At 43.2% G+C, this 27,122-nt stretch overlaps 1 protein-coding gene across 4 annotated transcripts in view; it reads left to right on the forward strand.

The window, feature by feature from the left end:
- LOC135055101 (pulmonary surfactant-associated protein D-like) overlaps nucleotides 1–27,122 on the forward strand; it is a 455,316-nt gene that overhangs the window by 29,820 nt on the left and 398,374 nt on the right. For all 4 annotated transcript variants that reach the window (XM_063958749.1, XM_063958750.1, XM_063958748.1 and 1 more), the window contains exon 4: nucleotides 23,090–23,176. In XM_063958749.1, coding sequence (XP_063814819.1) covers nucleotides 23,090–23,176 — 87 coding nt within the window. The remainder of the gene's footprint in view (nucleotides 1–23,089; nucleotides 23,177–27,122) is intronic.

Consider the following 27,122-nt stretch of genomic DNA (forward strand, 5'->3'; position numbering starts at 1 on the left):
GCCAGTAGCCCGGCATTTTATGACATCCCGACATCAAGTATCGGACCTCAGATCGAAGCTAATCGATTGGATCCCCCCACCACCTCGAGGGGGTGATCGCACCCTTTTGCTTAGAAAAAAGGAAAGTTCATGGATCTGTATACTGGACACTATTGCCCCCAGGGGCATGAATGAAAACAATCCGTTGTCCATTTTCTTGAAATAACTCTGAATCTTTACATGTATTCTGTTGATGACCCCAATTCATGTACCCCTTACCTCTTTAGATACACATAGCCTCAAACAGTGTGTATAGTTATCTCTATGTTTTGCACAATTTTGTCATTGTTGATTTACACATGTGTGTTTTCTCTTTAGTGATCTCACAGGTCTCTTTATATACCATTTTTCATATTTTCCCATATTTTCACATATTTTATCTTCATGTTTATTTTTGTGTTATACCTACTAGCAATGGACAACTACAGATGGATTTCCATGGTTACCGGTTAATACCGGAAGTGAGGTCAGCGGTCCAGGTCTGCGGTTCACCATCGCACCATCGCGATGTAAACCGCTGTGTTTTAAAGTTATTTAGAACACTATGCTCCCATATTGTGCCTATAAGATATGTGCGCCACTGTATGTTCTACTATGCCCTTACATTGCGCAGTAGCGATACGCGGCTCACTTCCGGTACTGACCGGAAGTGACACCTGCGGTTCACCGTGCGTCTCAACCCGTCCCCTAATACCATGGAAACCATTGTAATTAAAGCCATTAAGAGCATTATGTGCACCACTGTATGTCTTATCTATGCCCGTACATTGCGCAGCAGCGACACACGGCTCACTTCCGGTACTGACCGGAAGTGACGCCTGTGGTCCACCGTGAGTCTCAACCCGTCCCATAATACTGTGGAAACCACTGTACTTAAAGCCAATTACGAGCATTATGCTCTCTAATGGTGCCCCATATGATATATGTGTGCCACTGGATGTCTATCTTATGCCCTTGTATTGCTTAGTAGCGACACACGGCTCACCTCCGGTATTGACCGGAAGTGACGCCTGCGTTCCACCGTGCGTTCCACCCCGTCTCCAGCGCCGCTGGAGGCGGAACTGGTGCCTTTTTAGGTATATAATAGTGGCCTGTTAGGCTGTTATCTGGTGCTCCAGTTTCCTACCATCACTTTGACTTATGCTGCATTGCTGAACCTGTTGATTGTGTTGCCGTATACCTTGAAAAAGGTCCTGGTGTGGACTGAAACGTTGGACACTTCCTGGAAACTGTGAGATTGACTTTGAAATAAATATGAACTTTTTTTAATTTATTTTTTGATACTCTAGTCTGGAGAGTGCTATCTTTTCCACATAGTGGAGATACTGTATGTTATATATATATATATATATATATATAAAACTGTTCCCCCCTAACAGATGAGGGGGGAACAAAGTGAAATGTATTTTTCATTCTAACTGGCCAGACTTTTACCTGTATCACACATTCTCTCTTGGGAAGCAGTTTCGCTAAGCAGAACAATGGGGCAATTGGTCCTCCTTATTCCTTTCACTGATTTAAGCTATACTTTACCACTCCTGGAGGATTTGCTCCAAAGATACTGAGGGCTATATCTACTAAGCATCAGTTTTGGTTTTTCAATTAAAAAAAATATTTTCTGATTTACTGAAGGCAAAACCTTCAAGAAACTGCTTCAATACAAACATTTAGAACACAACTGAACATTTGATTCCTATCAATGTTTTTTTTTAACAACAGATGTAATGGCCCATATTTACTAAGCATTAACTTAATAAACATTTGAAAAATGGATGGGAAACTTGACCAAATAACAGACTAGCTACTAAGAGGTGAGCTTAAAGATAGCAAGACACAAGCTACTGTAACAGGATCTGTGCAACCTTTCATGTTAGAATTGCAAATATTTGCTAAAATTGCAAGAAAATATGGTGTGTGTGATCCCATAATTGATTAACACTCATATGTTTTTTTTTTAGCCATGGTTGGTAACGGAAAATAAATGGAAAAACACTGTATGCTCCCACAATTTTTCACTAACAAGCACTGGGATGAACCAACCAGGGTTGGTTATACAATAGCAGGAAGAAACGCAGCATATGCTCCCCCCCCCTGCCCGCCATAAAGCCAACCGTCCCTAGACTGGTAATCCCAGTGCTAGACTACCTAGGGAAGTGTGGACACTCAAAAAATTAGGTCTTAACTTTTCAAATACAACTAGCAATGGGCTAAAAGACCAGGACTTTTTTTTGAATGCCTTGAGTGGTGTGTAGGATGGAAATTAAGTATTAGGAAATTAGTAACATTGTAATTGAGGTTGAATAGACACAAAATGCCAATCGTGTTCAACCTGTATTCTGTATTAAGTTGAGTTGATTATAATGTACCTGCTGAAGTAATGTTTTATGATTAGTTAACAACTATAAATCATGTTACACCCGGATTATCAATGTCAATATTTTAAATGTTATATCATTTTCAATCCTAAATTTATCCAATCCATTTTTAAATGCATTTACAGAGTCCACCATTACCACCTTCCCTGGCAGGGAATTCTAAATCCTTATTGTCATAACAGTGAAGAACCCTTTCCTCCATTGCGTACATAATTTTCTCTCCTCCAGCCTCAGCGAGTGCCCACGTGTCCTAAACAGAGTTCTTTTAATAAATAATTCCTCTGATAACTCTTTGTAATGTCCCTTAACATATTTGAAGATATTAATAATGTTTCCTCTTAGACTCGTCTTTCCCAGTGTATACATATTAATCTTAGTAAGCCTTTCCTCGTAATCCAGTCCCTCTAGCCCTTTAAACAATTTAGTAGCTCACCTTTGAAGCCTTTCAAGTTCACCGATATCTTTTTTTATACAGTGGTGCCCAAAACTGAACACAATATTCCAGGTGCGAATATACCAATGATTTGTACAGCGGCAGGATTACATCCCCGTCCCTTGTCTCAATTCCCCATTTTATGCATGCTAGCACCTTACTTGCCTTCTTTACTGCGCATTGAAATTGTATACGGTTATTAAGCCTATTATCAATGAATACCCCCAAATCTTTTTCCAATACTGTTACCCCTAGACTTTCCCCGTTTAATATGTAGGATGCACGTTTGTTTTTAGTCCCAAAATGCATAACCTTGGATTTTTCTATATTGAACCTCATTCTCCATTTAGACGCCCAGATTTCAAGTTTAGATATGTCATTCTGCAGAGACTCCACCTCTATTTCCGAATTAATTACCTTACAAAGTTTAGTATCATCTGCAAAGATTGACACTGTGCTTTCCAGGCCTATTTCTAGGTCACTGATAAATATGTTGAACAGTAGTGGCCCGAGTATGGACCCTTGTGGTATTCCGCTGACTACTGAGGTCCAGCTTGAGGACTTCCCGTTGACCACTACTCGCTGTACCCTGTTATCCAGCCAGTTACTTATCCATGTACAAACAGTTTTTCCTAGGCCAAGCTCCTTTAATTTGATGATAAGTCTCCTGTGAGGCACTGTATCAAAGACTTTTGCAAAATCTAAGTAGACAACATCCACTGCTTTTCCTTGGTCAAGATTATCGCTCGCTTCCTCGTAGAAGCTAATTAAGTTAGTTTGACATGTCCCTCACAAACCCATGCTGGTTCTTGCTAATAATCTTAGCGGTCTGTAGACACTCCTGTATGCTATCCCTTAGAATTCCTTCCAATTTTATCCCCACTATAGACGTCAAACTAACCAGTCTGTACTTACCCGGATGATTTTTGGATCCCTTTTTAAATAATGGCACTACCTCAGCTACAGTATACGCCAATCCTTCGGTACCATGCCTGATCTACTTGAACTATTGAAAATCAAGTATAGGGGTCTTCCTAGTTTTGAGCTAAGCTCCATAAGAACGCTCGGGTGAAGTCCATCAGGACCAGGTAATTTATTAACCTTAGTTTTGCTTAGTCTCTCCCGGACTACTTCTTCACTTAAACAAGTATCTAACCACGAATCATTACTGTCACTATATTATGCACTACTCCCACCATCAGTTCTTCTCTGGTGAACACTGCCGAAAATTTTTTTGTACAGTATTTCGCTTTTATTTCGTCATCATTTATCAATACTCCAAATTCATCTTTTATTGGTCCTATGTTCTCCTTTTTTAACCTTTTACTGTTTATGTATTATAAAAACTTTTTTAGGATTCGTTTTTTTACTCTCTATAGTGATTTGCTTTTCATTTTCCATTTTAGCTGCTCTTATTGCTTTTTTGCATTATTTATTGCATTCCTTGTAATACTGGAATGACCGCTCCTTTCCATTAGATTTAAATGCTTTGAAAGCACGCTTCTTTTTATCCATTTCTGCCTTGACTTTTTTTGTTAAGCCACATCGGTTTGAGTTTAGTACTCCTGCTTTTACTTTCCATGGGAATAAATTTGTGAATATTGCTATCTAACAACCCTTTTAAGGCATCCCACATTTTCGAAGTATTCTTGCTATGAAACAAAACTTCCCACTCAATGTCGTTAAGTGCACATCTCAGCACACTGAAATTAGCCTTCCTAAAGTTTAATGTTTTGGTTGAACCCTTATAGCTGTTTCCTGAAACTGATGTCAAATGTGATCATATAGTGATCACTGTTAACCAACTTTAGTGTTTGATATAATGTCCACATTATTAGTGATCACTAGATCCAGAGTAGTTTTACCCCTAGTTGGGTCTGCGACTAATTGAGACAAGTAGTGATCCTTTAACATATTTAAGAACTTGTTGCCCCTAGCTTTAACACATGAATCATTACTCCAATCTATGTCAGGATAATTAAAATCTCCAATCACTAGGATGTCCCTAATCCCGCAGCCCTTTCGATTTGCTGCAAGAGTTGTTCTTCCTCATGTATGCTAATATTATAGTAATATTGGTTTTAACAGGTGGACTACTGGTCCCAGATAGGTTGTCAATGCATGATTCTGAGAACCAACTGTAGTCAACCAATTTCTCCTGTAAAAACAATTATTGGAAAGAACACATGAACCACTCACCTTAAAAACATATTTTATTAAATAAACATTTACCCATTTATTGCTCACTTAAGTCAATGGGAAATATCCTCTTAGTTCAATGAAGGCATTATCTGTACTCGTCAGAAACACCACCATTGATAAGATGTCACAAGCAGACACTCTCCGTAAGAATGAATGGGGCTGTGTTGATTGGTCATCACATATTAGTTCTCTTTTGATAAAGCTAATTATTATTGAAAAAGTCAAGTTCTTTGTAGTCGTCACTCATATCAGTCAAGTGTTCCAGTTGTTTGCACTGCAATAGTGATGATAGTGATAGATGTCTTTTAGTCATACCCCTTTTCCACTAGCTTTAAAAACACAGGTAATTGTGCAGGGAAAAGGGTCCCCCTGCAAATTCCCAGATCAAGTGATCTGGGAATCCTACCTGGGTAGCTTGCCGGGTTGAACACGTGTTCAACCCGGTAAGCTGTGTAGTGTGAACTGTGAAGTGTGTAGTGTGAACGGGAGCCATGTCGATGCGACACGGCTCCCGTTCACATGGAATGGAAGGGCGGCACTGGGAGATCATGTGATCAAATATTTGGGTCCCATAAAGTGAAAACTGTGGGCCCCCCCTCAGATTATTTATATATATTTATTAAAGTACAATGGAATTTTCTGTGCTATATAAGAAACTGTTAATATACATCAGGAACCATGCGGCCCTCACACCCCACCAGAAGAGGCTGGTGCAGGGCACATGAATCCTGGCAAGCAGAGCTGCTACCATGTCCCGTAACTACCTGCAACAGATCCGGATACGGACACTCGTGCAGCACAGTCACTGTGTGTGAGAATCTTCTGTCACTCTGAGGTTACACCCACACTGCCTACAGATCACTGCCCTAATGGACATGGTGGTTCACATCCCTGCCGGGCACTAAGCAGCATATACTTGGGGCCCCTCTGATCCTTGAAACCCAGTACAGGTGTCCCCTTTGACCCCCCCTGTTGCTAGCCCTGATTGTACAACACACAGTCTAGATACATAGCAGCCGGCTGTGTGTTATCAAGCTTTAGCCTAAGGGCCTGCTTCAGAGCCACACAATGCTAATTTTTACAGAGTTGAGTGACTTTTTGCTATTGCGCATGTATAAAAATCTCTAAACACTCCTATTGCACATGCGTTACACAGTGTGTATGCACAAAGGTGCTGTTGTGACTAGAGGTGTGTGCCGACCCCTGTGTTTTGGTTTAGGTGTTGGATCTGTATCTCTATCGTGTTTTTGACCTGTATTTGGTTTTGCCAAAAACCGCCATTTTGTGTTTTGATTTTGGATCTGTATTTTTGTAAAAAAAATCATAAAAACAGCTAAAATCACAGAATATGGGCTTGTATTTGGGGGTAATTCCAAGTTGATCGCAGCAGGAAATTTTTTAGCAGTTGGGCAAAACCATGTGCACTGCAGGGGAGGCAGATATAACATGTGCAGAGAGAGTTAGATTTGGGTGTGGTGAGTTCAATCTGCAATCTAAATTGCAGTGTAAAAATAAAGCAGCCAGTATTTACCCTGCACAGAAACAAAATAACCCACCCAAATCTAACTCTCTCTGCACATGTTATATCTGCCTCCCCTGCAGTGCAGATGGTTTTGCCCAACTGCTAAAAAATTTCCTGCTGCGATCAACTTGGAATTACCGCCTTTGTTCCTACAATATTATTAAACTCAATAACATTAATTTCCAGTCACTTTTGACAACCTCACAGCTTACAATATGGTTTTCACCTATTTTAGGCTAAAGGTTGTAGCAAGCTGGCTGGTTACTAAACGACACAGTAGCGGCACAAACACGTGGCAGTTTATAGCACATCTATGAAACATTGCCACACAGCACTACACAAAAGAAAAGTGGTGCAATATGTTCCCTCCCACCCTTATGTTGGATATTAAAAAGGATATGCACAGTTTATCAAACCAAGCACAGTGGCTTGCTTTGTTTGGGCCGCTACAAAACATTTTTTTTGGGAGGACTACCTCCAATCACTAATGAGGAGGTTAATGATGAGGGTGTTAATTACATTATAATCTTGTACAATAAATTTCATGAACTTACTGCAAATGATGTAACATGGAAAAGTTGCATAGATGGCTAATGTCCCTACCTCTACTAACTTAGGCCTCATAAATGGAGCAGATGCCTTCACAAACATTGGGGGTGATTCCGAGTTGTTCGCTCGCTAGCTGCTTTTAGCAGCATTACACACGCTAAGCCACCGCCCTCTGGGAGTGTATCTTAGCTTAGCAGAATTGCGAACGAAAGATTCGCAGAATAGCAAAAACAAATTTCTTAGCAGTTTCTGAGTAGCTCGAGACTTACTCACAAATAGCGATCAGTTCAGTCAGTTTCGTTCCTGGTTTGACGTCACACACATACCCAGCGTCCGGCCAGCCACTCCCCCGTTTCTCCAGACACTCCAGCGTTTTTCCCTGACATGCCTACGTTTTTCCGCACACTCCCAGAAAACGACCAGTTTCCGCCCAGAAACACCCACTTCCTGTCAATCACACTACGATCACTTCAACAAGGAAAAATCTTCATTCAGGCATGAGTAAATCTACTAAGTTTTGTGTTAAAATACTAACCGCATGCGCACTGCGAACCATGCGCATGCGCATTTTTGCCTTAATCGCTCCGTTGCGAAAATCGGCAACGAGCCAACAACTCGGAATGACCCCCATTGTCAGGATTTGGATAAAAATAATCCCACACCCAAGAGAAGGCTTTTATTGGTTTTATGCGCAGGCATCATAATGGCTTTCTTTTTATTATGGACAAGAACTGTAGCCACTGGTGGCTGACTTACACAAACAACATCATCAACATCCTCAGTGTCAGATTGTAGTACACACATATACCCCTCATCATCTTCCACTTCCACACAGGAATCCTCAGTTTCTATTTTACCCTCATCAGCACCATCTTTACTTGTACTACTCCCCACATTTGCAGATGCTGTAGAACAGGTGGAAGGAAGTGAAAGAGGTTTTTCTATGAGGACAGTGTGAGAAATATGAGACATGCACATAGTTAACGTTGCGACCCATAAACGTTCCTCAGGAATGTGTGATGGTTCTGAATGCAGTTTGTACTATTGCCTTAGTGGTTTTTATTTTTTTGACACCTCTTCTGGACTCTGTGTGAAAAGTTCTTGCATTATCATGAGATGCAGAAGAAGATGCCTCACTGACAGTTGCAGAACCACCACTAAAAGGCCAAGACCTGAGTCTTTCCTTGCCACATGTTTCTCTGCCCCTAACTTCCCTTTTGGTGTTTTTTTCTTTACCACTGTAAAATTAACTTGCTTCTTTGATTTTACATGCCCTTGATGCCCTTGGGAATTGGCCTTAGAAGATGACATTGACGGACTTGTATCCTCACAACAGGTGGCAGCACCTGCAGCACTAGTGTGTACTTTCTGCTCTCTTCTCAATTGTTCATCCTCCATATCTATCAATAAACACAAACCAAGTGGGGTCCAGCACACGCCACAATGTGTAGAAACAATCTACCACCTACATTGTCACTCAATATGTGTTTGAGTCAGAAATAATAATACACAAGCAGGTGCAAGATTCACAGGTCAGGTATATAAAAGCAGGGTTCAGAGTCTACAGAATGCACAAAAACAAGTTCTCCAGTGGACCCTAAGATCCAGGACCCCTAACAATAGTCAACCCCTGGCCTATCACCTGGGCAGCTTGTCTACCATCAGGAGCATTGCTTCTTGTGTCTGAGACCATTTTAGCACAAATTGACAGGTGCCTATAATCAGCTGCTTCTAAACCCTGGCCAACAGCAACACCTGGCCTGGATTCACTACAGCCACAATCCTTCAGTTTTACACCCATGTCATTGTACATATATATAGTGCACTTACCTGGTAGTAAATGCTGGGGAACACAACAGGTTGACACAAGCGTATCATGTAAAGCAGTAATACTGCTGTAACGTGTATAAGCAGCACTACTGTGTGGTGTAACGTGTATAAGGCGCACAACTGTGTGGCATAAAATGTATAAGGAGTACTACTGTGTGCTTCAGCATGTATAAGGAGCACTACTGTGTTCCAAAATGTATATAAGGAGCACTACTGTGTGGTGTAACGTGAATAAGGGTACTACGATGTGGTGTAACGTGTGTAAGGAGCATTCCTGTGTGGCATAATGTGTATAAGGAGCACTATCTGTGTGGCATAATGTGTATAAGTAGCACTACTGTTTGGAACAATATGTATAAGGAGCACTACTGTGTGGTGTAACATGTATAAGGTTACTACTGTGTGTCGTAACGTGTATAAGGAGAACTACTGTGTGCTGTAATGTGTGTAAGGAACATTACTGTTTGAAGTAATGTATATAAGGGTACTATTGTGTGGCGTAACTTGTATAAGGAGCACTACTGTGTGGCGTAACATGTACAAGGGTAGTACTGTGTGGCATAATGTGTATAAGAAGCACAACTGTGTGGAATAATTTATAATAAGAGCACTACTGTGCAGTCTAATGTAAATAAGTTTGCAATACTTTGTGGTCTAATTTGAATTGGGGGTACTATTGTGGCCATGCCCCTTCTGTATGAGATCACAACCCATTTTTGGGAGGTGCGCGCTATCACTATAAGCAATATGGGGGTTCAATGCATATTCTTGCATCTGGGCACACCACTCTCTAGTTCCGCCACTGCATGTAGACTTCCAAAGATTTGGACTTGTCTCACAAGATGGAATTATCCTTAGTGTTGAAGATTAGACCAATGACTGTAAAAGTTATGGATGGACAAATCATAACACAAGCATCAGCAGTGCACATGATGATCAAGATTCTGTTGTATTTATTATTTATCCTGGTCATTGGGAGATGGTTTTAGTCATCACTATTTCATCCTGAAGTCCCCAATTATATTGGATTATACCTTGTCCTACACAAAAAATCCACTTTGAGAGCTAGAATAATACAGAGTGAAACAGTAATGTAAGACCATTTGTCTACAACCTGCAAAAAAAGTGGAAACATGGGCAATATGTAATGACCTGTGAGGTGCAGGCTGTTCGGGAATTTCTGCCTGTATTTTTAAAGCAGCAATAATTTAAATGGCAAACCCCACCTGGTTTTGGCTGGTAAATGATTTCCACTTTTTTTAATATGGGCAGATTCCCAGAAATTTCAGAATAGCCTACACCTCACAGGCTATTACAGATTATCCCATGTGTACTACTACCTAAAGAGAGCAGACTACTTTCAGACCTTAAAGGCTGGCCTAGGATTACCGAGGTGTCAGCAGGATCTTGACAAAAGTAAGCAGGAAAACTGCCACCCAATAGGGAATAAGAATGCACAATATACCTGTTTCCAATGCCACCAAGATAATACCTGCAGTTTAATCCTGAGACAATGAACATGACCACCTACATACATGAGTACATAGACTAAGGGTTCACTACAAAGTCCAGGTCCATGGCAGGAATCTTTTTTGTGGCAAAGAAAGATGGTTCACTAAGACCATGCTTCAAGAATTGGTACACCTTTCCACTGATCTCTGATCCTTGTGCACCATAAGGCTACAATCTTTATCTAACTGACTTGTGAGGACCTACAGCATTATCCATTTCTGGGAGAAAGACATTTGGCAGAAATCCTTTAACACACATGATGGCCACTATGAATATGAGAATATGTCATTCAACTTTTGCAATTCATCAGCCATCTTCCAAACATACAGTAGATGACATGGAAATAAGCACAAATATACTTGAAGTGCTTATGCAGCAATTTCAAAATATACAAAGTCAGTATCACCTTTATATATTTATTAACACATAATGAACAGGACAACAACAAATCATACTGTAAATGTGAGTTTGACAAAACTGCAGTCTAAAAGGCATTTATTTAAAAAAAACTATATATGAGACATACAGTACGTTATAAATTTATCGATAAATAAATTTAGTCCCAATCATTATAAATAGTAAACGTTTATTTTGACAAAAACGTAAAGTACAAATTGTATTCCAGGACCTAAGTCCCGCCAATATGTAACAGTCACAATATTAGTCACAATAGTGGCAGTACGGATGGTATAATGGTTAGCATTACTGCCTCACAGCACTGAGGTCACGGGTTCAATTCCCACCATAGCCCTAACTGTGCAGAGTTTTTATATTATCCCATACTTGCGTGGGTTTCCTCTAGGTACTCCGGTTTCCTCCCACAATCCAAAAATATATACTGGTAGGTTAATTGGCTCTCAACAAATATTAACCCTAGTGTGAATGTGTCTGTGTGTACATGTGATAGGGAATATACATAAGTTCCACTAGGGCAGGGACTGATGTGAATGGACAAATATTCTCTGTGAAGCACTGTGGAATATGTGTGCGCTATATAAATAACTGGTAATAAATATTATAAATGTCCAGAGATATTATGGAGCTTAATTACCTTTTTCTGACAGATACTGGGGAATAATAACCTTTACTCTCCTTCATAAAGTTGTTAAAAGGAAATAGTCAAGCTGATAGGGTGCTGTTAGCTCAGAAGTACTAGAGTAGTTTTTTTTAACCACCTCTCCTCATCTATAATTTTGCCAACATTTAGAAGTGTTCCTACCATCAGTCCAGATTTAGCTTAGTGGACTTAAAAATTGAAGAGAAGTTCATTGCTTGAATAGCCAGTGCTCAAATGAATCATGGCATTCCAAGTATTCATTGGGTATAACAAGTACCACATATATTTTATCTATATTAACACAGGATGTTAGCCATAAAAAAAATCATAGACCAAACAGCAGTCTCTGTAGGACACAAGGATTCTGAAAGTACAGCATTCTTTGTACACCTTAAACTGTTTATCCACCTCTGTGCCTGTACTACCATCACAGTCACACATAAAATGTTGAAGTTGATACATCGGAGTGTGGAGCAAGTGCTGTGCAGACTGACAAAAGAGTTTCATCATCCCCATGGTCACTATTAAGTTGTAATATATATAATGATATTGCAAAGAAACCATGAGTTACTCGCCATCATCTCAGTGGAGAACCTTCTTGAAAGGGAGTAATTTCCTGAATACTAACCAACCATAAAATGCAATATATTCATAGGTGAAACAGATTGAACACTCAGCAGACACAATGGATGCAGTTCCTAATCAGGTTTGACTTTATCCGGCATCATCAAGGCCGAATACCTCTCCCAAGAGTTATCTCTCAAATGACCTGTCATGGAGAGTGAAGCCATGATACTTTCAGACTTTAGTCTGAAACTAGACTTACAGAAAATTTTTGGTACACACTTTCAATAGCACTCCATACAAAAAGGTATATATATAGCGGATAGTACCGAGAGTGAGTCTTCATATAATTCTAGATGGAATTAATAAAATCTTCTAATTTTATAGAAGTTGTTTTTAATTACATGGACTATCTGTGCGATTCATTATTTGATATCCTCTGAACCCATCCGTCTTCGGGAAAAGAAACCGCTATGAGCATGATATATTCTTGCTGATGTAAGCAAACAAAGTGAGCATTCCAGATTGTCCATTGTGATAATCCGAATGTGAGATCTGAGTATTAGTATAAATATACCTTTATGTGTATTTCCATGTTCATTCACATGTAAGCATACATGTGAGCAGTTCTTGTTTTCATTTGGTTTCACTGAATGGGTGACCCCATAAAAGTATTCCTCTGCACTTATCCCATAACTATAAGGGCATCCCCGACAGGAGAAAAAAATCTTACTTGTATTTTATCATATTAACCCCTTCCTTCTGCTTTACTTCCTGTGGCTCCACTTTGGAAATCGCGAGGAGAGATCTGAAGGAATCAGGGAGGATCGGTAAAGAAACCTTTATGTGAAAACCCACATCATCCCTCATGTAAGCACACGTGAGCACTTTCCTGCATCATTTGTCACATTGGTGATGGAAAAAGAAACCTTGAGGAGTATTTCACTAAAGGGCTTTATGTAAGAACATTGTGAGCACACATCGACTGTTTACCGCAAGGGTGAGCCCATAAGAATCTTAAGAGTGATTACATACGGAGGAAGAATTAGGATTCCCCTTATAATATCTACATTCAATATTGGATTTATCATATCATAGGAACTGAGACTTTTCCTCCTCTTTCCCCTTTTCTTTATGATTTGTACTGACGGAGATACCCAGAGATCTCTTCCTCATTAGAAGATTTTAGGAATTCCATCTAGAATTATATGAAGACTCACTCTCGGTACTATCCGCTATATATATATCTTTTTGCATGGAGTGCTATTGAAAGTGTGTACCAAAAATTTTCTGTATGTCTAGTTTCTTTGAATGTGATTGGTGATACATTCTTGTCCACATTTGCTGCAGCTGCTCCTAAGGCTTAGGGATCTTCTCTCTCTCTCTTTTGCCAATTATATTTAGTCTGAGACTGTCCATCTCTTTTGTATTGCCGGACAAGAACCAGGTTGAAAAAGACACACACCACCAGACAGTACCAAATTAAGGTTTTAATGGGCCTGGAGCTGAAATTTTTGAAGGGCCTGTTGTGTGCTTCTGCAGAGGGTGTGGGGCTGTGATGGGGGCTATGGATATGGGTGTGTGACCAGTGCTGTATTTAAATATATAAATGCGTGGGTGTATGCGTGTTTGAAAAATACAAAACTCTATCTACATATCTTTCTCTCTATGGGGTAAATTTGCTAAAATTCGTATTTTTCCGAATGAGGTTAAATTTCAAACACGAATGACATCGATAGTGTAAAATTGCAACTTTTTGAATAAATTATGACTAATTTACTAAGCTGTCGTATTCTGCATTTTCGAATTTTCCGATGTCGATGTCATTCGTATTTTTTGGCAGTGTTTTACGGGAGTGAATTGTAAAACACTGCCGACATTAACACAATGAATCTCGTCCGGATCTGTGAGATCCGTGCCGGGCTTCATTGTGCACCTTTCGTAAAAAAAAAAAACATTGTTAAAAATCCCAAAAAAAAATGCGTGGGGTCCCCCCCCTAAATAAAACCAGCCTCGGGCTCTTTGAGCCGGTCCTGGTTCACAAAATATGGGGTAAAAAATGACCGGGGTTCCCCCATATTTAATAAACCAGCACCGGGCTCTGCGCCTGGTCCTGGTTCCAAAAATATGGGGGACAAAAAGCGTAGGGGTCCCCCGTATTTTTGAAACCAGCACCGGGCTCCACTAGTCAGGTACATAATGCCACAGCCGGGGGACACTTTTATATTGGTCCCTGCGGCCCTGGCATTACATACCCAACTAGTCACCCCTGGCCGGGGTACCCTGGAGGAGTGGGAACCCCTTAAATCAAGGGGTCCCCCCTCCAGCCACCCAAGGGCAAGGGGTGAAGCCCGAGGCTGTCCCCCCCATCCAAGGGCGGCGGATGGGGGGCTGATAGCCTTTTGTGAAAATGAGAATATTGTTTTTAGTAGCACTACTACAAGTCCCAGCAAGCCTCCCCGCAAGCTGATACTTGGAGAACCACAAGTACCAGCATGCGATGGAAAACCGGACCCGCTGGTACCTGTAGTACTACTACTAAAAAAATACCCCTGGCGCTCCCTGATTGGCTGAAGGGACCCTCTTTGACAGGAGTCAGGGGGGGTCCTGGCAGTCGGGGAAAGGGGTCCCATGTGTAAACATGGGACCCCTTTCAGTGCGTGGTCGGGTTTCCGTTTTATTTTTTTGCCAAGTACGTGGATTATACAAAGGAAAGAAGATACCCTGGATTATTTGAGTATAATTTTTTTCACAGGCACCCCGTGGAGTCTACATGGAGAAGAGGACCGAGCCACGTGTGAACATAGCTAAGTATGTATGTATGGTGGTGTGCATGTATGTAATAAAATTTTACTTTCACGGTGTGTGTCCTGTTTTTTTGGGGGTATTTTTTTAGTAGTAGTACTACAGGTACCCGCGGGCCCGGTTTTCCACCGCATGCTGGTACTTGTGGTTCTCCAAGTACCAGCTTGCGGGGGAGGCTTGCTGGGACTTGTAGTACTGCTACTAAAAACAATATTCTCATTTTCACAAAAGGCTATCAGCCCCCCATCCGCCGCCCTTGGATGGGGGCGACAGCCTCGGGCTTCACCCCTGGCCCTTTGGTGGCTGGAGGGGGGGACCCCTTGATTTAAGGGGTTCCCACTCCTCCAGGGTACCCCGGCCAGCGGTGACTAGTTGGGTATGTAATACCAGGGCCGCAGGGACCAATATAAAAGTGTCCCCCGGCTGTGGCATTATGTACCTGACTAGTGGAGCCCGGTGCTGGTTTCAAAAATATGGGGGACCCCTACGGTTTTTGTCACCCGTATTTTTGGAACCAGGACAAGGAGCAGAGCCCGGTGCTGGTTTTTGAAATATGGGGGAACCCCGGTCATTTTCCTCCCCATATTTTGTGAACCAGGACCAGCTCAAAGAGCCCGAGGCTGGTTTTGTTTAGTGGGGGGGACCCCACACATTTTTTTCCTGCAAATTTAACATAATCAAACCCCTTCCCACTGATAAACATGCACGGATCTCATGGATCCGTGCATGCCTATCAGAATACGGTAAAAAAAAGCAGGTCTGTTTTATTTTAGCTTTTTTTTACGAATTGTATTTTTTCACGGCAGTGTTTGGCTATTGCCAGCAGTATTTGTGAATTACTCTTTTTAGTTTATTACCGAGTTCTACCAAATAACAGGTGTATTTGACCGATGGTGTATTCATTCGTAATATTTTTCTTTGACTTCCAAAAAAATACGAATGCCCTCATCATTGCCGTGATTTGAGTTTAGTAAATTCCCGAGATGACACTTTGAAGAAAAACACCATCTCGGTCAAAATCGGTAGCATAGTAAATTTCCCCCTGAATATATCTATTTATCTATCCAGCAAGAGAGAGAGAAAGGAGAGAGTCACTGGGGGAATTTATTTTTTGGGTGCCCATAAGTAATGGGCACCCAACAGGACTATTCAATTGTTTTGCCATGACTGCATGATTTCTGCTCGCAGTCTCTTGAGGTGGTGAGCAGAAATATGTGAACAATTGGCTGTTGGAGTGCCCAAACTACTGTTTTGGCAGCATGGCCAATAGTTTAGACTGGTTTAGCTACTTTACACAGTTTAACCAAGTGCTTTTGAGTGATAAGCAATAGGCGCCTGCGGAACTCACTTACATTTGCATTACAATTGAAAAGCTCTGTCGAGCAGCCATTACTTATGGGCATGCAAGAAACAATTGGATTCAACTCAGTATGTCAAAAGACACAGTATGTCTCATCCAAAATATATATGTAAATATATATGTATGTATGTATGTATGTGTGTGTGTGTGTGTGTGTGTACTGTATGTGTGTATATATACAGTGATCGCGCTGAGTGGAAAAAAATTGTGGGTCTCAGGGACCCATTACTTTAAAAAATTGGGGTCCTAGTCCACTGATTCTGGGTCCCATCACATATCATGGGGGGAGAGTCAGGAAGAAGTTGGAAGAGCTGGGGGTAAGGGCAGGCAGTGCTGGGGGTAGTAAGGGGTAAGTGCAGACAGAAGCTGGGGCAGTACTGGGGGTGACTGGCAGTGGGTTACTAGGGAGACAGTGGGTGACAGTTGATAAAAGGAATTGAATGAGATCAGACAGGAAGGGCAGGGTGGTACCCTCTGTGGGGTACCTTGTTCTAAAGCTATTCAATCCTGCTCAGCATCCAGGAGCTGTTCCCGGATCCAGTCCCGTAAGCGAAATCTAACATCACACCTTAGTGCCTGACCCTAACCACCCCCCAGAGGTGCAGCTGGTAAGCGTGCATGCAGCAAGATTGAGGCTGACATGTGGTCCCTGCAATCTCCCTTCTCACAGCACCACTCACACTGATGGGCAGGTCCTCTGGTTCTCACTCAGTGGCATGGGTCATGGTCCCGAAGATCTCCTCAGCAGTGCAGGGGTCTCCGGAAGCTCAGTTGATCGAGCCAGGCTGCAGCACAGGGTCTCCAGGCCAGCAAGCATTTGGTAACTTAGCGGCAGCTCAGCAGACTGCGGGTGGAAAGTCAGCCACCAGAATGAGGACACCAAGAGGATGAGATCAGTGGGTGGGAGTGTGCAGGCGATGTTGGGGCCGGTGAGCGCTGGGAGGTGGCAGGTGCTGCAGCACAGCTCCCAGACCTAGGAAGCAGCAAGACACATGGGAGGGAGATTGGGGGAGGAACAGTACACTGACACATTGGAGGGGGGCAGTACACTGAAACATTGGAGGGAGAGATGGGGGGAGAGTACACTGACACATTGGAGGGAGAGGTGGGGGGACAGTACACTAACACATTGGAGGCAGAGGTGGGGGGACAGTACACTGACAAATTGGAGGCAGAGGTAGGGGGACAGTACACTGACACATTATAGGGAGAGGGGGGGACAGTACACTGACACATTGGAGGGGGGGCAGTACACTGACATTAGAGTGAGAGGTGGAGGGACAGTACACTGACACATTGGAGGGAAGGGGGGGGGCAGTACACTGACACATTGGAGGGAGAGGTGGGGGGACAGTACAATGACACATTGGTGGGAGTACACTGACACATTGGAAGGAGAGGGGGGACAGTACACTGACAAATTGGAGGCAGAGGTAGGGGGACAGTACACTGACACATTGGAGGGGGGGCAGTACACTGACATATTAGAGGGAGAGGGGGGAACAGTACACTGACACATTGGAGGGGGGGCAGTACACTGACATTAGAGTGAGAGGTGTAGGGACAGTACACTGACACATTGGAGGGAAGGGGGGCAGTACACTGACACATTGGAAGGAGAGAGGGGACAGTACACTGACACATTGGAGGGGGGCAGTACATTGACACATTGGAGGGGGGCAGTACACTGACACATTGGAGGGAGAGGGGGCAAGTACACTGATACATTGGAGGGGGGGGGGCAGTACACTGACATTGGAGGGAGAGGTGAAGGGACAGTACACTGACACATTGGAAGGAGGGGGTGCAGTACACTGACACATTGGAGGGAGAGGTGGTTGGACAGGACACTGACACATTGGAGGGAGAGGTGGGTTGACAGTACACTGACACATTGGAGGGGGGACAATGCACTGACACATTGGAGGGAGAGGGGGGGACAGTACACTGACACATTGGAGGGGGGACATTGAAGTGAGAGGTGGAGGGACAGTACATTGACACATTGGAGGGAGAGGTGGGGGGAAGTACACTGACACATCGGAGGGAGAGGGGGGGTCAGTACACTGACACACTGCGGGTGGAAAGTCAGAAGCCCAGATGCTGGAAAGAGGCTCTCAAGAGGAGGAGACCAGCGGGCGGGAGTGTGCAGGCGATGCGGGGCTGGTGAGCGCTGGGAGGTGGCAGGGGCCGCAGCGCAGCTCCTGGACCCTGAAGCATCTAAACACATGGGAGGGAGAGGGGGGGGGAGGAACAGTAGACTGACACATTGGAGGAGGGGCAGTACACTGACACATTGGAGGGAGAGGGGGGGCAGTACACTGATACATTGGAGGGAGAGGGGGACAGTACACTGACACATTGGAGGGTGGGACATTGGAGGGAGAGGTTGAGGGACAGTACACTGACACAGTGGAGTGGGAGGGGGCAGTACATTGACACATTGGAGGGAGAGGTGGGGGGACAGTACACTGACACATGGGAGGGAGGGGGGGACAGTACACTGACACACTGCGGGTAGAAAGTAAGCCACCCAGACACTGGAAAGAGGCTCTCAAGAGAAGGAAACCAGCAGGCGGGAGTGTGCAGGCGATGCGGGGCTGGTGAGCGCTGGGAGGTGATGGGGGCCGCAGCGCAGCTCCTGGACCCTGAAGCAGCTAGACACATTGCTGCAGCCAGCTGCCCATTCACCCCACCACGGCACTAAACCTGCCTTTTCTTGCCAGTATCAATGTGAGGCTCCGCCCCCAGGTCTGCCAAAGCTCCGCCCCAATTCGACATGAGGCTCCGCCCCCTACCATCCAAAATGCTGCCCATTCACCCCACCACGGCACTAAACCTGCCTTTCCTTGCCAGTATCGATGTGAGGCTCCGCCCCCAGGTCCGCTCTAAGCATCGCCCCATTCGCCCTGAGGCTCCGTCCCCTACCAATCCAAAATGCATGCTTATACAGTATAAGCATGCATTTTGGATTGGTAGGGGGCGGAGCCTCGGGTCAAATGGGGGCAGTGCTTTGGGCAGTAATGGGGGCGGAGCCTCACATCGATACTGGCAAGGAAAGGTGAGCATTTAAAAAATACAAATCTGACGAGTCATTTCAGCACTATAAGGAATGTAACAAAATAAGCAAAAAGGAAATAAGAGCGGCTAAAGTAGAAACTGAAAAACTAGTAGCAAAGGAAAGCAAAGCATATCCCCCAAAATTCTTTAAATACATTAATAGCAAGAGATTAAAGAAGGAGAGTATAGGCCCTTTAAAAGACAAGTTGGGAGTCTTAAGCAAAAATGATAATGACATAGCGGACACACTAAATGAGTTTTTTTCAACAGTATTTACTAGAGAGGACCCAATTCAGGGACTAACACATAATCTCAATAATGAGAATAACCCACCGATAGGTACTTATTTAAGCAAGGAAGTAGTCTGTGACCGATTAAAACATTTAAAGATTAATAAGTCACCAGGTCCCGATGGTATTCACCCAAGGGTTCTAATGGAGCTTCACTCTGAACTTGCAAAATCGCTATTTTTGATCTTTAATGATTCAGTAATATCAGGTATGGTTCCCAAAGACTGGCGTATAGCGGAAGTAGAGCCTATATTCAAAAAGGGAAGTAAAGCTGAACCAGGTCATTATAGACCAGTTAGTCTTACATCTACAGTGGGGAAAGTATTGGAAGGTATTCTAAGAGATAGTGGCCCTCATTCCGAGTTGTTCGCTCGCTAGCTGCTTTTAGCAGCTTTGCACACGCTAAGCCGCCGCCTACTGGGAGTTAATCTTAGCTTTGCAGAATTGCGAACGAAAGAGTCGCAAAAGAGCGAAAAGAAAGTTCTTTGCAGTTTCTGAGTAGCTAGAGACTTACTCTGCCACTGCGATCAGTTCAGTCGTTTCTCCAGCCACTCCCGAGTTTTTTCCAGAAACGGCAGCGTTCTCTCACACACACCCATAAAACGGCCAGTTTCCGCCCAGAAACACCCACTTCCTGTCAATCACACTACGATCACCAGAACGAAGAAATTTCTTCGTTAAGCCGTGAGTAAAATACCAAACTTTTTTGCAAATTTACTTGGCGCAGACGCACTGCGAACATTGCGCATGCGCACTTTGCGACAAATCGCTCCGTTGCGAAAAACACTAACGAGCGAACAACTCGGAATGAGGGCCAGTATTCAGAAGTTCCTTGAAGTCAATAAGGTCATTAAAAGGAATCAACATGGGTTAAAGAAGGACAGATCCTGTCAAACCAACTTACTTGGCTTTAATGAAACAGTAAGCGCAAACCTAGATCAGGGTAAAGAGGTGGATGTAATTTTTAGATTTTGCCAAAGCATTCGACATTGTACCACACATGAGACTTATCTACAAGCTACAAGAATCAGGGCTAGGAAGCACAATATGCACTTGGGTCAAAAATTGGTTAGATTATACGGAGCAGTGCGTTGTGGTTAATGGATCTTTTTCAAATTGGACTGAAGTGCTAAGTGGTGTGCCGCAAGGCTCAATATCAGGACCGCTATTGTTCAATATTTTCATTAACGACCTAACAGAAGGTCTAGAGAGCATGGTGTCAATTTTTGCAGATGATACCAAATTGTGTATAGTTATAAATGCGGAGGGGGATGCTGAGTCGCTTCAGAACGACTTAGTTAAATTAGAAGCTTGGGCAGCGAAATGGAGAATGCGCTTCAATACAGACAAGTGTAAGGTAATGAACTGTGGTAACAAGAACAAAAATAACACCTACCTACTAAATGGGATAAAATTAGGGGATTCTGTACTGGAAAAGGACTTAGGTGTCCTCATAGATAGCAATCTAAGCAGTAGTACCCAAAGTAGGACTGCAGGAAAGAAGGCTAATAAGATATTAGCATGCATAAAATGGGGAATTGATGCTAGGGATGAGAGTATTAAACTCTCGTTATATAAATCACTTGTGAGGCCACACCTTGAATACTGTGTACAATTCTGGGCACCATACTACAAAAAGGATATCCTGGAGCTAGAAAAGGTTCAGAGGCGGGCGACCAAACTAATTAAGGGTATGGAGACGCTGGAATACGAGGAAAGGCTTGCCAGACTAGGCATGTTTACACTGGAAAAGAGATTAAGAGGGGACTGATCAACATCTACAAATATATAAGGGGACAATATACAGATCTTGCGCAGGACCTGTTTTTGGTTAGATCAACACAGAGAACTCGTGGACACTCGCTCAGGTTAGAGGAGAGGAGTTTCCGCACAATACGGCGTAAAGGCTTTTTTACGGTAAGGACGATACGTGTTTGGAATTCCCTGCCTGAGGGAGTTGTAATGGCCGACTCAGTCAACACCTTTAAGAATGGGTTAGATAAATTCCTAATGGATAAGGATATCCAGGGTTACGGTGCATAGTCACGCACTATGGTTATTATAAAAAAGAGGGGTAAAACGTAACGGCAGTCATCAACATCAGTCAAAATTTGATACAAAATAATTCTGCACAGGAGACCACGAATAGGTTGAACTCGATGGACAATTGTCTTTTTTCAACCTTAGATACTATGTTACTATGTTTAGTGCCGTGGTGGGGTGAATGGGCAGCCGGAGGTGAGTGCGCTGCTGTGTGATGACAGGAAATATATTTTTTCCTGTCAGCACTGGCTGCACTGCAGGGGATCTCTGGTGGGCCTATTTTCAGTGGGGGTTTAGAGCTGCAGCTCCATCCACCCCATTGTTAATCCGGCCCTGCCACCAGATAATGGACTTATATCTGTATAATAATGGTGTTCCCAAGGTAACACCATTATTATGGCAGTAGTGGATAACTGCTCTAAGCAAGTAACTTCTTGGCCTTGAAAAACTACTTTGGTACTTCAAATTTCTCAGATTGTTATCAAAGCAATGTTCCAGCTGCATGGATTTCACTCGGGATTCATCTCAGGCCAAGTAATCAAGCTGCTTGTTATGTTTTGAAAGAACTTCTGATAGGTAATTTCACTCAGTTTCTCATCTGGGTAACACTCCCAGCTGAACAGTCAGATAAGACATGTTAACAAATTACTAAGGGCCTAATTCCGTACTAATCGTAGAAGTGATGAAATCGCAGCACTTTTGCATATGCGATCGCAGTCTAAGTCCATGCGGGGGCAGGAACGGTGTGTCTACACAGCATTTTGTAGGCATTGATGCGCCATTGGAGGGGACGCGGTCCAGATAATGGAGGTGTGTCTGAATCATTTGTGGGGTGGGCCGCGGCAGCTATGTGATGTCACACGCAGCCCTGCAACCCGAAACATGGCTACCCAGCGACTGCCTTCACAGCTAGGCTGAATAGGCAGGTGGCAACCCTTAAAATGTGAGCACATCTCTGTATAGCGAAGCACTCACATTTCAGCAGGGTGCAGCATGTGGGGCGGCCTTGTCCTGTGCTGGGCGCCCCCACGCATGCTCGAGAAATGAGTTGTAGTTTTGCGATTTTTTGCAAATTTACATCTCACACTGCATTAGGCCCTAAGTTTCTACAGTGCTTTTTCTTAGATACACAAGACGATTCTTCCTGTTTGCTTGTGTGGTAGAGTTCTCACATAATAACCTGATGAAGGACTCCATAGATTTACCTTATCTACTGTTTATGATTTCTGCCCCCAGTATTACCAAAAAACAATAGATAGGCATATTATTTGAGAAATGTATTTACTTTCCCTAATGATCGGTATCCTCAGTGAGAAGTGCACTGCAGAAACCTTTAGGTTACAGTATGTTAGTCATGTAAATTAAGTTACTTATTTTATTAAATGTACAGTTTTTAAACATAATCTGAAACATAATTTGTATACCATGTCTGTTTCTCGATCCATCAGGAAGCAAAGGCGAGAAAGGATCCACAGGAGCCACTGGACTTGGTTTGCCAGGTTTGCAGGGAAACAAAGGCGAAAAAGGAAGTCCAGGTATTTTGTGCAATTGATAACGGTAGATGCTAGAACCAAGTTGGAGAAAGGACCTCTGATGTAAGGAGGAGGAGCTAGGCTGGTGGGATAGCACTTATCCACGCCACCAACTACTCCCTTTAGTAACCTGGTGGGGAGCAAAGCGGAGAAGTGACATCAGGGGTCCTGTCTCCAACTTGGTTTTAGCCATAACCAATTGATAACCTCTAATAATACACATAAATTACCTAATGAAGATTCATACACTAAAAGGCTCTATAGTCACCTAGTCATTTTGAGTGATATTGAAGATCCTGAGCCTTATTGTTCATTCTTTTGCCAGACCAAATGTATTGCTTTTGGGAGATGGCATGGCAGTACCAATGCAGACGTGAAAACATGAATAGCAAGCCACTATTCATGCTTACTAGTACTCAGATGCCACCAGGTCTTCTACTCCAGGTAGTAAAGGCTTATCACCTCAAGATATTGTCTAGGCTTAATAACACTGGCGTGCGCAGCACATTTTATTAGGGGGTGCACCGTCGGAGGTGTGTGTCTAGCACCGCCTTTTGGGCGTGTCTAGCACTATCTATTGATGGTCAATGCATAAAATATACACCTTTGTACCAATCCTAATAAAGCAGATACATTGTCAGATGTTGTGGTGTGCACCAAACAAGCACCCCTGATGGCATTAACTGCAATTCCACTGCTCCTCCTCAGCCTGGTCTGGCTCCCCCTCTCTTTCACCTGCAAGCTGCAGCAGCTTACTTACAAATCAGTCACTCACTGACACTGACAGTCGCAGACTAGTACTGCTGCTGCTGCTGCTGTTGCTGCTGGAAAAACTAGTGACGTGTCAATGCTGCTGCCGGCCGTCTGCCAGTATTGAATTTGTCTTCTTAAGAGGAACGCTGGTTGCATGCTGCTCCTCATCAGTGGCTGGCATTGGCATAGCATAGAAGGAGAGAGGTGTGTATGTGGTGGGTGTGACGGGAGGGCATGCGAGCAGCATGACGTAATCACGTCACATCACGCTGTTTTTGTACATGGTGGTGGAGCTTGGAATTTGAAAGCCGGTGGCAGTGGCACCCTTGATTAACCCAGGCGTCCAGTCAGTAATGCAGTCCTGACAGGGTGCAGCGCAGAGGGGACAGTAATCAGCCTGCTCGGCGATCGCTGCATCAGGCATGTCAGATCGTGGTGCCAGACATTAGGGGGTGCCTGTGCACACCAGGAACCCCCCCCCCCTGCGCACACCTATGCTTAATAATGGATGGCTCACTAATCTAACATACCAACTAGCTGGTACTAGAACAGGGTACCACACTGCAGATGATATTACCAAAGCAAACGGAAAATAATCTTGCACATAACAGATCTGGTAACAGGGCAGTGCCGTATCTATTATGGGTGCAACGTGTGTGGTGTACACAGGCTCCTGTGTTCAAGGGGGGCACACCACAAACTCTGCACCAATTTTGAATCAGTGGAAGCAGCCCTGCAAAAGCCACCTGGAAAATGGTGTTGTGGCCATTTTACCTATGTTTAGAGCATGCACAGCAGGAAAATGACTGCTGCTCCATTTTCCCAGAGTCCTGCATATGCACACTAGTTTCTGGCACAGCGCTTGGGTGTCCTATTGACCCTAGTGCTCAAAAACTACAGCCTTCTGGCTGAAGAGGAAAGGGCCCAGATAGAGATTGCACATGGGCCCCGTCCTCTCTTAATATGCTCATGTAGCAGAGATACTATCTAATGACTGAAGTTTACAGCAAACAACTATTAAGTATGCAATCCAGCACTATCAGAAGACAGGCAATAACTAATACACTATACATTAGAGAGCTGAAATCAGATGACAAGAGTCAAGGTATGGACAGAAGAGTGTAACAATATCCAAAATTAAAACCAAGTCAGCAACAAGAATAGGAGACAGGAACCCATTTTGAAAATGCAGCAAATGTAGGACCTGTCACTGGCCCAGGAGAAACTGTTGGAAATGATATGTGTGCAGATGTTGATACTACAGAGTTATAGAGGCCCACACTGGCGTATGACCCAAACTATGAATAGTCCAGTTACTTAACAAGTGGGGATGGTTTATTGATAGATAGCAGGTACAGCCATACTCACTGTTACATGTACACTGGTGATGGCAGGACCTTGAGAGGTGTCTGGTTTTATACAGCCCACCAGCAGGGAGTGTATACTGCAAATGGGGATAGGTATAGGGATGCAGTAAAAAGTGGTGGATTGCAGGTAATCACAGGTCACACTGTAGCTAAGTGGAAGATATTTGTCTCTCACAGTGATGCTCTAACACAGTTTGAAGACAAGATGGCTACTGCACATGCTCAGTAGAGATCTCAGTGGCCATATTGGGTTAGGGGATGAAGACTCCAGGACAACAGGGAGACTGGAGCTTGCACAGTAGCACACTCCTCTTTCAACAGATAAAGGGATCTATTCATGCCAATGGCTGCCAATCAGTTGCTCTGTATAATTTTATAGTATGCAAATTATAAATGTTACTTCAATGCTGATTGGTTGCCATGACCAACTTCTCCACTGGCTCACTTCTCCACACTTTTTGCTGTTTCATGAATAGACCCCATAATCTAGCTGTTATTTAAGCATTCAGCAGTCAATTAAAAACTAAGATCCAGCCAACTCCCAACCAAAAATAATTTCACCAGGTGAGAGAGAGTCAGTCTGGAGGAAGAAAGGATGTTTCAGGTGACTCCATGACATTTGGCAAACAGAAGTAGGAGAGAAAATTTGCTGTTACAGTATATCAAGATGCACAAATTATAAGCAATAAATATAATGTAACTTTTATTAAATAATATTAATATGTTCGTTGGAATAACACGTGAAATATTCAAGACAAACATATACACAAAATGTTTGTGTAAAAAAAGTAGGAACAAATTAGTTGTAGTGAGCAGAAAATTGTTTTATATATATCTGTGTTAAATATACCTGAATACTTTTATAAATATGTATATTATATTTTATTAGCAATAGCTTGACCTGCAGGGTGTAGTCAACATCTGACTGTATGAATGTGATATATCCAGTTCTGCACTAACTGTGTTGCAAGGGCTGCCTGATCTCATCCAACACAATTGTATGTGTATTACCAAGATGGTCACAATGTTGCTAACTGACTTGACAGCTACAGACTGAATCTAAACCTACAGATGTGACAATATTTATCCTACATATAACCACTGCTGCAATTATACGCACCTTGCCGCACTGTGCATACCCACCATGCATTCCTATGGAAGTGGGTGCAAGCACACTTGCCTGAAAACAGTCGACTCTATACTAAAGAGAAACAACAGTATATTTAGAAGAAACTATGCTCAATCTAATATGCTGGTATCTTGGCAGATGCTGTGATTTTGTAATAAATGTGTCAACGAAGGTAAAGTGCATAAATATCTTTACTAAGTGGCAGATCTAGACTTTACTTTTATGGAGAGTGGTATAAGAATTAATACTGACTCAGTGGTGCATGCAGGGGGGGTTTCCGAGCACCCAGAAACCACCCCTGATGGACCAAGATGTTGTTTTTTTATACTGAGAAGTTTGAGATGGAGAAGCTCTGTCTCCATCCTTACCAGGGACGTCTTTTCGTATGGGCTCAATGGGCTCTTGCCCAAGGGCCCCAGGAGTATAAGGGCCCTAGGCTGATAGCTGAGGGTCCCCTCTTTCCAGGGGTACCAGATTTTTGAAAATCGGCCTTGGGGAACCGGAGATATCCAACGTGAAAGCAGTGGTCCCCATCCGAACCTGTTAATTGCTCTTCCCAGCCAGATATCTCAGGTTCTGTCTAACATAGAGTTTTTTCTGAGGGTATAATCCAAAAGCTGAGACTCTCCCCTTTTGCTGGACACTGGCAGCTTGTCTCTACTGTGCCCAGAACCAGAGATATCAGCCTTCCAGCAGCTGG

Source organism: Pseudophryne corroboree, chromosome 3 (assembly GCF_028390025.1).
Source record: "Pseudophryne corroboree isolate aPseCor3 chromosome 3, aPseCor3.hap2, whole genome shotgun sequence".
Classification (NCBI taxonomy): domain Eukaryota; kingdom Metazoa; phylum Chordata; class Amphibia; order Anura; family Myobatrachidae; genus Pseudophryne; species Pseudophryne corroboree.